Genomic DNA, 11,539 nt, shown 5'->3' on the forward strand with positions numbered 1-11,539 from the left:
AAAATCCAAGCTAATGACATCCCCTAAAGGGAAAACCGACCAAAAAAACCTGACTAACGAGCATGAGAAGCTTAACGCGCATGCGCGTTTGCTAAAGCGCCGAGAGGGGGGATTTCCTGTTCAACTAAGATGGGCAAACGCGTGTCACGTGACCTGTCCAAGCCCAAAAAAGAGGAGGACCTATAAAGACGGAAACAAAAATATCGCAGGGTCGATTGAGTTTCACCGGGACTCGCCGTGCATGTCTGTCCTGCAAACAAACAAAAAAAGCAAACTCAATTCTCTGTTTTTTTCTGCGTGAACGCGAAGATTCTTCAGTAGACATCCATAACAGAAGGTGAGTGAGTCATCGCGAGAAAAAGCGTGACTATGAAGAATCTCGACTGGGATGGTCGGGCTGGGTGTCTATTAGTCATAATAATTCTACGTAGGGCGCAAAGGAATTATACAATGTCGTAAACTATAGAGAGCATGTGTAGGAGTGAAGGATGTATTTGGGACGCAGCCGATGTCTGTATTAAATGTTAATAAAGGTGTATGTTCTATAGATTTGTAGCGTCACTTATCACTCCGTGCCCGGAAATTACTGATTACCTCAAGTTGATAAAGAGCCTTGTTTGTTTGTCTGTTTGTAAAGCAAAAATGTAAAAGCAGACATTATTATAAGGCATCTAGCTTGTGATGGTTCTTTTTTATTCCTTTCTGACGTGGCGAGTGTTATGGGAAAGCGTCTCTCTGACAGCTGACTAAACGTGGTGCGTTCATAATAATAATAATAATAATTCATTTCATTTTTATGTTTGACACGGCGATAATGTTTATTTGTACGGTTTATTTGTATATAAATCTCCTACTTCATAACGAACTGATTTGAGGTTTCTTCTTTCAGAGATGTGCAATGAACGCTATCCATAAAGGAGGCGAAACCCAGCCGTGTGAGTATCAGCATTACAGACACAGTCCAGGCTTCTGAATGAAATGAACATGTGAAATAATTTAAAGCTATTTTCAACACAATTTAAATGAATAAATTAAGTTTCTGTACTTCTTGAACCATGAGGAGGACCGGTCCTTATTTATTTACATCAGCCAACAATCTTCATCTTTTATAAACTCCATGCAGAGAGCAAATCAGTAGACTTTTCCAGATGTTGTTATTGATATTATTATTACATGTAGTTGTTAAAATAAGAACAGCAGCCGACAATAATACAGTCCCATTGGGGCGACAATCATGCTGCCCAGTGGTCTCACTCTTCTGTGGGAAAAGACATGTATCATGTGGGTGATGTCTATTCATCTGAAATGCATGTGTATACCACACTGACCATGTTTCCAAGAAAGACCTTGGTGGACTTGGGTTTTGAGCTGACAACCTTTCGATCAGTAGTCCAACACCGTAACCACTAAGCTACCACTTCCCCCACATGTAGATGATAAATAGCTCAAATCAAGCTACTACACCAAGGGCGTCCAGTCTTATCTGTAACGGCTGGTCAAGTCGAGCAGGCACCACACCTAATTCCACCTGTTTAATCAGTTGATCTTGGCTTTCAGTGGACTGTGTAAGAAGGTGTGGCTTCCGCTTGCTTGGAACGAACACCCGCCCCCAATCCGGCCCTTTCCAGATAAGACTGGACATCTGGGTTTATATAATTTTATGCTGTCAACTCTCATTTGGGTATTACAGCACAAATGGTAGCTTATAGTATAACTCAAGTGTGATCCTGCTTGTTTGTTTGTTCTGCATAGTGGCCATGAACAGCGAACTCAATGTTCCCATGGCTCCGTCCACAACCGGGATGTCCGATCGGCTCCAGGACGGTGGAGGGATGGATTATCGGGACTGGGTCCGGCGTAGCTATCTGGAGCTGGTGACCTCCAACCATCACTCTGTGCAGGCACTCTCCTGGAGGAAGCTCTACCTGAGTAGGGCCAAGCTCAAAGCGTCAAGCCGCACGTCCGCCTTGCTGTCCGGCTTCGCCATGGTCAGTAGGCATGCGTGACTGATAGATTCATATTTTATGAGAGAAGCCACCGTGGCTGTTGAGTTTTGATTTTGTAGGTTGTAGAAACTTGACCTTTTAAGGTAATCAGGTTTTCAGCAACGATTTCAGGAAGCATCTAACTCATCGTGTTATTTTTGAGAACAAAGTCTTCCAAAGGACAATGGGAATCTTCTGAATAAAACAATGTAATCAAATGAGGTTCAGCTTTTTATTTCAGTATGTTGATAACTATTTATTCCTTTCTGTATGAAAATCCCTGTCGTAGTTCTAAGATTAGTGCTGTATCTCGCACAAGACTATGAAAACAAGTCATTCTTCCCCCTGGTCACACCTCACGACTGTTATTTGAGTTCACAAGCATGTCTCGAAAACCTTCTCTCAAATGTTCCATACTCTCCCTTCAGGTAGCCATGGTGGAAGTGCAGTTGGAGGTGCAGTACAACTACCCGCGTGCTCTGCTTGTGGGCTTCAGCGTGTGCACTACAGTGCTGGTGGCTGTTCACCTGTTTGCGCTGCTCATCAGCACGTGCATCCTGCCCAACGTGGAGGCAGTCAGCAACATCCACAACCTGAACTCAGTGTGCGAGTCACCGCACGAGCGCATGCACCACTACATCGAGTTGGCCTGGGGCTTCTCGACGGCCCTCGGCATCTTGCTTTTCCTCGCCGAAGTTGTGCTGCTGTGCTGGATCAAGTTCCTGCCTGTGGACTCTGGGACGATTTCTAAACCAGGGGCGGAGGGACCACCTGTGTCGACAGTGCCTGTCCCTGAGCCGGGCCACAGCGGGTGGCAGGCTGCTCTCGCTTCTACTATCATCATGGTGCCTGTGGGGCTCATCTTCGTCATATTCACTGTGCACTTCTATCGCTCGCTGGTGCGCCACAAGACCAAGCGCCATGACCAGGAGATCGAAGAGCTGCACAAGATCAAGGTGCAGCTGGATGGCCACGAGCGTGGCCTACAAGCCGTCTGATCTTCAGTATCTTCAGGGATTTTTTTTTTTGCTTCTTAGTGGTCACCCTATCTTAACGCCTATATGCACCTTTGCTAGTTGTCAATTTTTTTCCCTGCATTTTTCTTTTTTTAAAAACAAACGCAACAAATCGTATGTGGCCTGTTTACAGAATTGCACCAAGGGCTTTTTTTCTGCTTGATTTTTCTAATGAGTTTCTGTCAGATTCTGTTGCCATGCTTCAAAACCCAAATGACGCGCAATAGGAGCAGTACCATCTATAATTTACTCTTCACTTCCCCTTTTTGCTAGCTATGTGGTGTTTTATACAGGGGTGGACATGTCATACTAACATAATGCTAAATTACGAGATGTGAATGATTTAAATCATGTATCACAATATGTTTAAAACCAATATAAGCTAAAGGTCACCGAAAACAATGAACGTGAAATGTCCTAGCACCGAGCTACTGATTTGTCCACCCCTGTTTGTTAGAGGTCTGTCACAACCGATCCCAGATCAAGTATGTGATACAAAGAACACAGGAGTTCCCGTTACAGTGAGCAGTAAAGCTGTGTAGGCTCACAGCCGAAGTGCATCAGATATGCAACAATGTGTGTGGTTCTTGTTTTGCGAACAATGTAGTGTTACGTCTATAACGTTTTTTGTTTCGCTTTTTTAACACAGAGGCGTCTTCACCCTTTACATTGTGTCAAAGTTCAGCAGTCCCATGTTGGTCTTTTAAATAACTTTATAGAATCATTTCATAACAACTGATATGCTTAGTCTTAATCTCTTAACCGTTACAAAAAATAGTGCACATTTCAGTATTTCTAAAGCAGTCTGTTTGAAGCACAAAGCAGAATCTTAATGTAGTGTGGTTTTCAAATGTGAGAGAGAGAGAGACACAGTGTTTGTGTCAGTTTGCATTACAAGTGGTTTACATTAGAAAAATGTTTGTGCCCAGCGTCTTATACTGACTGAACAGTCCCATGTCCCAACTGCTGCTACTTATCACTTCAGAGACGCGACTGGGCCCGGCGACACCAAGCTCATCTTCATCCCCTACGCTCAAGATGCTTTCTCTGAACTTTTACTTAACAGAAAGACACGAGGACAACATTCCAAAGTGTTTTTTGACCAACAACTGCCTGCCTTATCTCAAAAACGAGACGTAGAAAGTGCACTTGTAGTGTAACGGACGACGAGTAGATGTGTCGTGTTTCCCAAACCAACGATTACGATACGATACGATACGATACGTGTCACAACAGAAATATGTGCGTCCTTCACTTGTCGGGATTGTAACTGTAGGGTGTTTATCAATGCACAAACTAACATTTATGTACTCTATCCATTGATATTAAAACTGTACATATCACTTGATGTCCACTTAGTGCCAAAGGCCCTGAAGAGGAAACATTGACCAAAATTAAAAAAAAGCAGTAAACATCACTAAAAATCTTCACGTGATTTTAGACGTCCTTGTCAAAGTGGACACGTCTTCTTCTCATGCACAATCTATAACGAATGTCTTGTCACGTTGCATGTCTGTTTTACATTCAGTCAAAAAAACCTGTATGTTAATTTATGTCGAATAAACACCTTATTTTGTTTACTTTCTATACATCACACAAAAGCTTGGTGAATACTAAATGCTTACGTTCCATTTGTTTATACTGATTAGGCATAACATTATGACTACTGAAGTGAATAACACTGATTATCTCCTCATCATGGCACCTGTTAGTGGGTGGGATATATTAGAGGCAGCAAGTGAACATTTTGTCCTCAATGTTGATGTGTTAGAAGCAGGAAAAATGGACAAGCGTAAGGATTTGAGCGAGTTTGACAAAGGGCCAAATTGTGACGGCTAGATCAGAGCATCTCCAAAACTGCAGCTCTTTCCCGTCTGCAGTGACCAGTACCTATTAAAAGTATCCTTTAAGTCCTGTAAGTTGCAAGGTGGGGCCTATGAAGGACTTATACAGGACTTAAAGGATCTGCTGCTAACATCTTGGTGCCAGATACCAGAGCACACCTTCATAGATCTAGTGGAGTCCATACCTCAAGGGGTCAGGGCTGGTCATAATGTTATGGCTGATCGGTGTGTGTATATATATATATATATATATATATATATATATATATATATAATATTCTATATAGAGACTAGGTCTACAAACGATGAGGTGACTTTGCAAATTTTTTTTTAGCGCTTGATCATCGGCGTATGCGAAATGAGACGTAACATCTGAACCTGGCACCGAGACAGCTGGTGCAGTGAAAGCACAGTCACTCAGTATGCATGGAAAACTCTGTCTCCTTGGAGACCAGATCAAATTCGCCTTCTTTTTTAGCTCAAAGCGGGTGCATTTAGATTATGGATGAAGTGCCATGATTCAGATCCTGGTTTTCAAAGCTAGATGACTAGTTTGTTTTTTTCCGAACACAAAAAAAACCCAAAAGGAATTTATACAGAATAATGCACAAAAACATCCAAAGAGAATGGGGTGGTCAGATTGAGGTTTGAGCTGACAGGAAGGTAGCGGTAACTAAAATAAGCTCTCTTTACAACAATGCCGAGCCAAAAAGCACAACAATCCTTGATGCTACAACAGGAATAAAACACACATTACATCAGAATCCTCACCGTAGGTTGTGTTCATTTTGTCTTTCACACGGTGGTTTAATCACGTAAGTAAAGCTGAAGCTAACTGAATTATTTTATTAATCTAAACTTACAAAGCTATTAATTTAGTTGTAACAAAATAGCAAACAAAGCCAAATCTGTTTACTGTGGACTAGGCACTGTATTGTTGAACCCTCAGTTGTGTTTGTGTCAACTCTGATAAAGCAGATATCACCAGAGATGCACTGTATTGCCAAAAGTTTTGAGACACCCCTCCTGTGCACAAAGCAAGGTCCTTAAAAACATGGATGAGTGAGTTTGGTGTGGAGGAACTTCACACCAAACTCTGGTGTGGAGGATGAATTAGAGCGGAGACTGTATGCCAGAACTTCTCATCCAACATCAGTGCCTGACCTCACAAATGCGCTTCTAGAGGAATGGTCAAAAATTCCCATAAACACACTCCTAAACCTTGTGGAAAGCCTTCCCAGAAGAGTTGAAGGTGTTATAACTGTAAAGGGCGGACCAATTCCATATTACATTCATGTGCATGTAAAGGCAGACGTCCCGGGTTTGGAATGGCTGTGAGTCTCCGCTCTAATTCATCCCAAAGATGTTCTATCGGGTTGAGGTCTGGACTCTGTGCAGGCCAGTCAAGTTCCTCCACACCAAACTCACTCATCCATGTCTTTATGGACCTTGCTTTGTGCACTGGTGTGCAGTCATGTTGGAACAGGAAAGGGTCATCCCCAAACTGTTCCCACAAAGTTGGGAGCATGAAATTGTCCAAAATGTCTTGGTATGCTGAAGCATTAAGAGTTCCTTTCACTGGAACTAAGGGGCCAACAAAACAAACACCTGAATTTAATGAAGAGCCTAAAATTATATTGCCTAAAACCTTTGGCAATATAGTGTATCTCCAAAAGGAAATCATTGGAATCGACTGTGATTGCTTAGTGATGAACACATCTGAACCTCCACAGCAGGGGATTTGATTCCTTTGCCTATTCTTTGGAGGTTTCCTTTCCCACTCCATTGTAGGTTGATCTCTAATATCAAGCACCTTTAAATTGTCTGTAGTGTGTGAATAGGTGTGAGATTATGCCCCATGATGGATTGGCACCCCGTCTAGTGCCTGGGATAAGCTCCAAGATCTCTCGTATCCCTGAGTAGGATAAAGCGGTACAGAAAATTGGATGGACGGATTGCTCAGTTCCTAATTATATCTAAATATAGTCAGGTGAAGCCTAATGAATCTTAATGAGGGAAAGAGTGAAGCCAGGTGTATAAAAAGACCTCTTGGTATTGTGGCCTTCTTGAGAAAAAGCAAGTATGCTTTAGCAGGTAATCTTGAGAACACATGCTTCAATTGGTTTTAAGACCCATTACTGTGCCTAGACCTGTGGGTGTTGTGAACTTGATGTCTTCCTGAGCTTTCTGTGTTTGCATGTTAAACAAATCTGGTTGTGCATTTCACTGCTCGTTTTGCATGATGTGCAAAACCAGTGTTATTTCTGCAGCAGCTATGATGAGTAAAGAAACATGGCTGACTTGGTATTGGTACCTTCTGGTGTCTCTGACCAGGGTCTGATTGTGTTTAATCTTCTCTCTGAGCTGCAGTGTCGAGCGTCTTTGTTCTATCCTTCTGCAACTTTTTCTTCTGTGTGTGTATTCCAGACGCTGAATAAGCATCATGGGGGAAATCTCGGGGGGAACGCTTGTTGTGGACCTCTGGAAGCAGCAGGTCATGGATCTGGGAACAGCTATATTTAGGCTTGCTGAGTGAACCTTCAACTTGAATTACTTTCTGTTGGTGATCTCTACATCCCCGTGCTTGCAGCTCAAATTTATTTTTGCTCTTCTGGGCTGAAGTTCTACAAGGTTGGACTTGCTCCATGTGTATGCACTTGGCCCTGAGTATGTAATGGTGGGAGTCTTTGTGTTATGGAGAAAAACTACCATGCCAAGATGTTTTTATTTATTTTAATGATTTATTTGTAAGAGTCAATTCTATCCAGTTTAGTTTGTGTCCTGGTGCCAGGAAGCTGGAAGGTGGTTCAAACTGGGGGGAAAAATTGGACTCACTTAGTTGGTGTGGTTTTTGTATGGTGTATTTAGTTTAATTTGTTGAAACAGCTTGTGGTTGAGGTGGAATTAAGAACTGAACTTGCTTTTCTAAGATCAAGAATTGTTTGATGTTAAGATGGATATCATACTCTAAGAATGTTTGAGTGAATAGGATTACAATTATAATAAAACAAGCTAGGCCCCCCCCCCCCCCCCCTTCTCTCAAAGCCATTATATAAATTGTGGTCTTTCACATCATGTATAGCTGTTGATCCTTAAACCTAATAAAATGCTCCCCATGTCAGATTAAAGCGAATAAAATTTTGTTCTACTGCCCACAGCAACACCCAACCTTTGTGTATATTGTGTCTGTAACTCGAGGGTGGTTAATGGTACAACTTCCTGTTGCAGCTTTCTCAATTCTCTCCTGCACAATCTGTGCATGTTTACAAAGAACAGACTTTAAGGATGTAAAAAAATGAAAGAAACTGATTAGAAGGAAATTAGTAATGCTTTAAAATCAGTGTTGATTTGGTGAAGCTGGCACAGACAGACCTTTTTAGCACTAAAATGTGTAGACATTAACAGGCTATCAAAGCCAGCATTGGTCACAGTGGTCCAAATGATTCAACGTGAGTGATTTGTCACGTGGGAACGTGTCGATTCCTTGATTTGGCTCTTTTCTTGAGTCAACTCCTGAAGGTGAGGCGAGTGTATTATGGGAAGTGACCAGTTATCAGGATCTAAACACAGGGATGCTGAATGTTTTTGTTAATGCACATGGGTGGTATCTTTTTTTTAAATTACTTCAGGAAGCAATTTGTCATATTTAGTGAAAGATTGGTCATATCACAAACTTTGTCTGGTTTGTTAATCAAAACAAAAAGAATTATGAAAGACGAGTCAAATTATCTGACTTGCTTACAAAGAGTCAATTTCCCAGCATGCATGGTCACATGATCAGTTTGGTCTACGCATCTGGAGAATAGATCTTAATTAAGTGCTGTAGTTCAGATGGGTAGCCTGTTAGTGGACACCTGTGGTTAGCCCTGACGTACGTGTAAATGCAGCGGTAACAGAAAACGTAGCCAGATGAGGCCAGGGCTGTGTCGTTACTGCGCACTTTCCTGCAAAGCGGACACACTTTAATGAGCGCCAGCGCAGCATCCTGGTCCTCCAGGTGAAGAGGAGGTGGAGGTGTAGGGAGAGAGGTGAGGGACTTCATAGTGGTCTGGTTCTCTGAAGAGTACCACCACTCCAAGAACTGCAGGAAAAACACACCTAAAGACAGACTGGTGGAGAGGGATACGGCTACGCTGCCAAGCACTGTGGAAAAAACGCTCTGCAGCCGTCCTCCAAAGCTGAGGGAGAAAAAAAATGTAATGATTAGTGATTTAATATCAGCAAAGGAGACAAATCCAGAGTGATGGGCTCAGGATTACATTAAAGGTGCTGTTTGTAATTTTACTAAATGTATCTAGATCCATAATAAACATAATTTCAAACACAGAGAAAAGATTGGTTTGGCAACGTTGCTATACTTTAACTCTTGGAAATTTGCTCATTTAAGGGCACGTTTTTTTCAGGGCCAGAAATGAGAGACACAGTCAGGAAATCTGTCTAGCTCCACCCCCTTTTAAAAAGTCGAATCATGAGTGATGTCAAGTGCTTGTGTCTTGTTAATTATAATGATTATGATACTGTGGATTTTTCCATTAAGTGAAAATACCATCACGAACATAAGATACACTGATCAGAGGATATGAAGTGCTTCACATGTTTCCACTCACCTTTGGCTGGAGCTCAGTACTCGCCCCGCTGGCTGGAGATCTAAGTTGCGAATGTCCTGAGCAGTCAGATGGGACAACTTGACTCCCGCCAGCCATAGCAGGGGCGAATGGGTACGTGTCTTGCCAAAAATGTACAGCAACTGATGACAAAAACTCCAGCCGTCCCATGCCATACAAACATAAGGATAGGCAGCCAGGAAGGCTCTGTACATCTTCTGAGCAAGACTCTGGGGCATCCGTATCGAGAAGTCGTCCTCGTCTCTCTGACGAGCAAGCACTTTCTCCAGTTTGGTTCGGAGGTACGGGAGGAGCACGAGGAGAAGCAGAGAGCGCACGTGTCTCCTGCGGCCTAGGCCATGATGCGCCAGTCTGCTGTCGTCCGGGCCGGCACGCTTTAACCCGTAGAAGTTCTCAGAAAAGGAGGCGCTTGTGCGTAGCAGGAAGTGGTGCTGCAGCAGGAGGTCAAGGATGGCGTAGATCTCATCAAATTTCCTCCAGAGGATGCCATAACGAGCAGGGTTGGATTCAGCCAGGATCTATAAAAGCATCATGTAAAAAGCAACAATCAGTTGTTGAAATAGCAGGACTAAGGTCATTCAATGCAGATTATTTTTTTACTGATTTAAATGGACCTGAAATTAATAGATCTTTTACCATTAATCGGGCAAAACGGTAAATGAGAAGGGTTCACTTCAAACCCTTAATTCCAAACCATTTATATAAAGGATTTAGTTACACCATGCACCATACACTCCGGTTTGTACAGGAGTGTATTTCAGTGTATCCATTTTTTTTTGCACATTACCTCATTATGTCTTGTACCTTCAAATTCTTGTTTTTGCACATTGCTTCTCTTACACCTTTAAATCTCTAGTATTTAGTATTTTTTTGTTGTTTTATTTTATTATAGTTTGTTATATTTTTTACCCTTAAATTCTAGTATTTAGTATTTTTTGTTGTGTTTTATTATAGTTCATTTATATTTTGTTATATTTTGTACCCTTAAAATTCTAGAATTATTTTGTTATATTCCTATTTTATTTTTTATTTATTACCTTATTACCTATGCTTGTGGATACTGCTGGAAGTTGTAAATTTCCCATTGGGATGAATTAAGTATCTATCTATCTATTACAAATCAATTGTTTAATTATTTTGTCCTTTCACAATAATTCTCAACTCCTTACTGTAACTGCTGGTCTTTTTCTTCCAGTTTTTAGATGTTCTGTAGATGGTTTTCTGCTCAGTGAGGTTTGAAAGGGTGGCTATCTGAGTTACCATAGACATCCTGTCAGGCTGAAACTTTTCTCTGACTTCTCTCCATCAACAAGGTGTTTCCGCTGCTCACAGGGTTTTGTTTTTTTTTAACCATTCTGTGTAAACTCTAGAAACTGAAACGAACAAACAAATCCCACAAGACAGGCAGTTTCTGAACTACTCAAACACACACTGTGATGTTTCACGTGAACCTTATCTGAAGCTCCTGATCTAAAGCTGAACCACGTGACGTCATCAGCAGCAGTGGCCACATGATTGGCTAATTAGGTCACTGCATGAATGGCGTGTATACATCGGTGGTACAGGCGTTCCTGAATGTCCAGTGAGTGGAAACAGTGCAAAATTAACAGCAGCAGTTATTACATTAATACATCTTTACACAAGAAATAAACTAGTAATCAGAGAAGACTCTGGGGTGCGATTACTTTTCAGCAAGATCAGAAGGAAGAATTAATTCAGTTACTCACTTTAACAGCGTGCTGAAGTGCAGGTTTAACAGCACTCATCAAAGAGTCCTGAGCTAAAACTTCAAAGATCGAGGGCCTTCCTTCACCTGCTACTGCTGTGGTCAGATGTGCTCCTCGTTCCGCCATCGTGGTGGCTTTAACACTATATAATTATACTTTCATCAGCAAGCAAACGGATCAAATAATATCAGTGTTTCGAGTAGAACCAGCAATCGCATGATCTATATTTTTAAGCAATTCCACACTTTAAAATGCAGCACTTAAAGTCTAACAATATGGCAACGTACTAATATAAACATGTCTATTCCTTGTGCTACATCATAATCGCTCCGTGTTGACCCA

At 41.7% G+C, this 11,539-nt stretch overlaps 2 protein-coding genes and 1 non-coding gene across 4 annotated transcripts; 2 read left to right on the plus strand and 1 right to left on the minus strand.

Annotated features, from left to right (window-relative positions):
- The first annotated feature begins 162 nt into the window (after window positions 1-162).
- Window positions 163-4,588, plus strand: orai2 (ORAI calcium release-activated calcium modulator 2). 2 transcript variants are annotated; one of them, XM_058382624.1, is made up of 4 exons: window positions 163-337; window positions 890-935; window positions 1,753-1,988; window positions 2,414-4,588. In XM_058382624.1, exons 2-4 carry the CDS (start codon window positions 899-901, stop codon window positions 2,981-2,983), a joined length of 843 nt encoding a protein of 280 aa, XP_058238607.1. In that variant the 5' UTR covers window positions 163-337; window positions 890-898; the 3' UTR covers window positions 2,984-4,588. The 2 variants fall into 2 exon arrangements, with proteins under 2 accessions (XP_058238607.1, XP_058238608.1); XM_058382625.1 differs by lacking the exon at window positions 163-337 and adding an exon at window positions 378-755.
- Window positions 4,589-7,116: 2,528 nt separating this feature from the next.
- On the plus strand, window positions 7,117-7,212 carry LOC131348799 (Z30 small nucleolar RNA). The gene has a single exon (XR_009203985.1). It is a non-coding gene; the product is annotated as a Z30 small nucleolar RNA (small nucleolar RNA).
- A 1,297-nt stretch (window positions 7,213-8,509) lies between these two features.
- On the minus strand, window positions 8,510-11,532 carry pex12 (peroxisomal biogenesis factor 12). The gene is made up of 3 exons (XM_058382620.1): window positions 11,198-11,532; window positions 9,453-9,988; window positions 8,510-9,023 (listed from the first exon to the last, which is right to left on the minus strand). Exons 1-3 carry the CDS (start codon window positions 11,321-11,323, stop codon window positions 8,633-8,635), a joined length of 1,053 nt encoding a protein of 350 aa, XP_058238603.1. The 5' UTR covers window positions 11,324-11,532; the 3' UTR covers window positions 8,510-8,632.
- Window positions 11,533-11,539: the final 7 nt, after the last annotated feature.

The sequence above is a fragment of the Hemibagrus wyckioides genome, linkage group LG28, assembly GCF_019097595.1.
Source record: "Hemibagrus wyckioides isolate EC202008001 linkage group LG28, SWU_Hwy_1.0, whole genome shotgun sequence".
Taxonomy (NCBI): domain Eukaryota; kingdom Metazoa; phylum Chordata; class Actinopteri; order Siluriformes; family Bagridae; genus Hemibagrus; species Hemibagrus wyckioides.

What these genes read in the sequence shown, in the direction of transcription:
- orai2 (XM_058382624.1), top strand. Translation starts at nt 899, where the DNA reads ATGAACGCTATCCATAAAGGAGGCGAAACCCAGCCGT. An exon ending in AGGAGGCGAAACCCAGCCGT is followed by an intron (nt 936 to 1,752) that starts GTGAGTATCAGC and finishes TGTTCTGCATAG; the next exon opens with TGGCCATGAACAGCGAACTC. An exon ending in TGCTGTCCGGCTTCGCCATG is followed by an intron (nt 1,989 to 2,413) that starts GTCAGTAGGCAT and finishes CTCTCCCTTCAG; the next exon opens with GTAGCCATGGTGGAAGTGCA.
- pex12 (XM_058382620.1), bottom strand. Translation starts at nt 11,323, where the DNA reads ATGGCGGAACGAGGAGCACATCTGACCACAGCAGTAGCAGGTGAAGGA. An exon ending in CACTTCAGCACGCTGTTAAA is followed by an intron (nt 9,989 to 11,197) that starts GTGAGTAACTGA and finishes ATGCTTTTATAG; the next exon opens with ATCCTGGCTGAATCCAACCC. An exon ending in GTACTGAGCTCCAGCCAAAG is followed by an intron (nt 9,024 to 9,452) that starts GTGAGTGGAAAC and finishes TTTCTCCCTCAG; the next exon opens with CTTTGGAGGACGGCTGCAGA.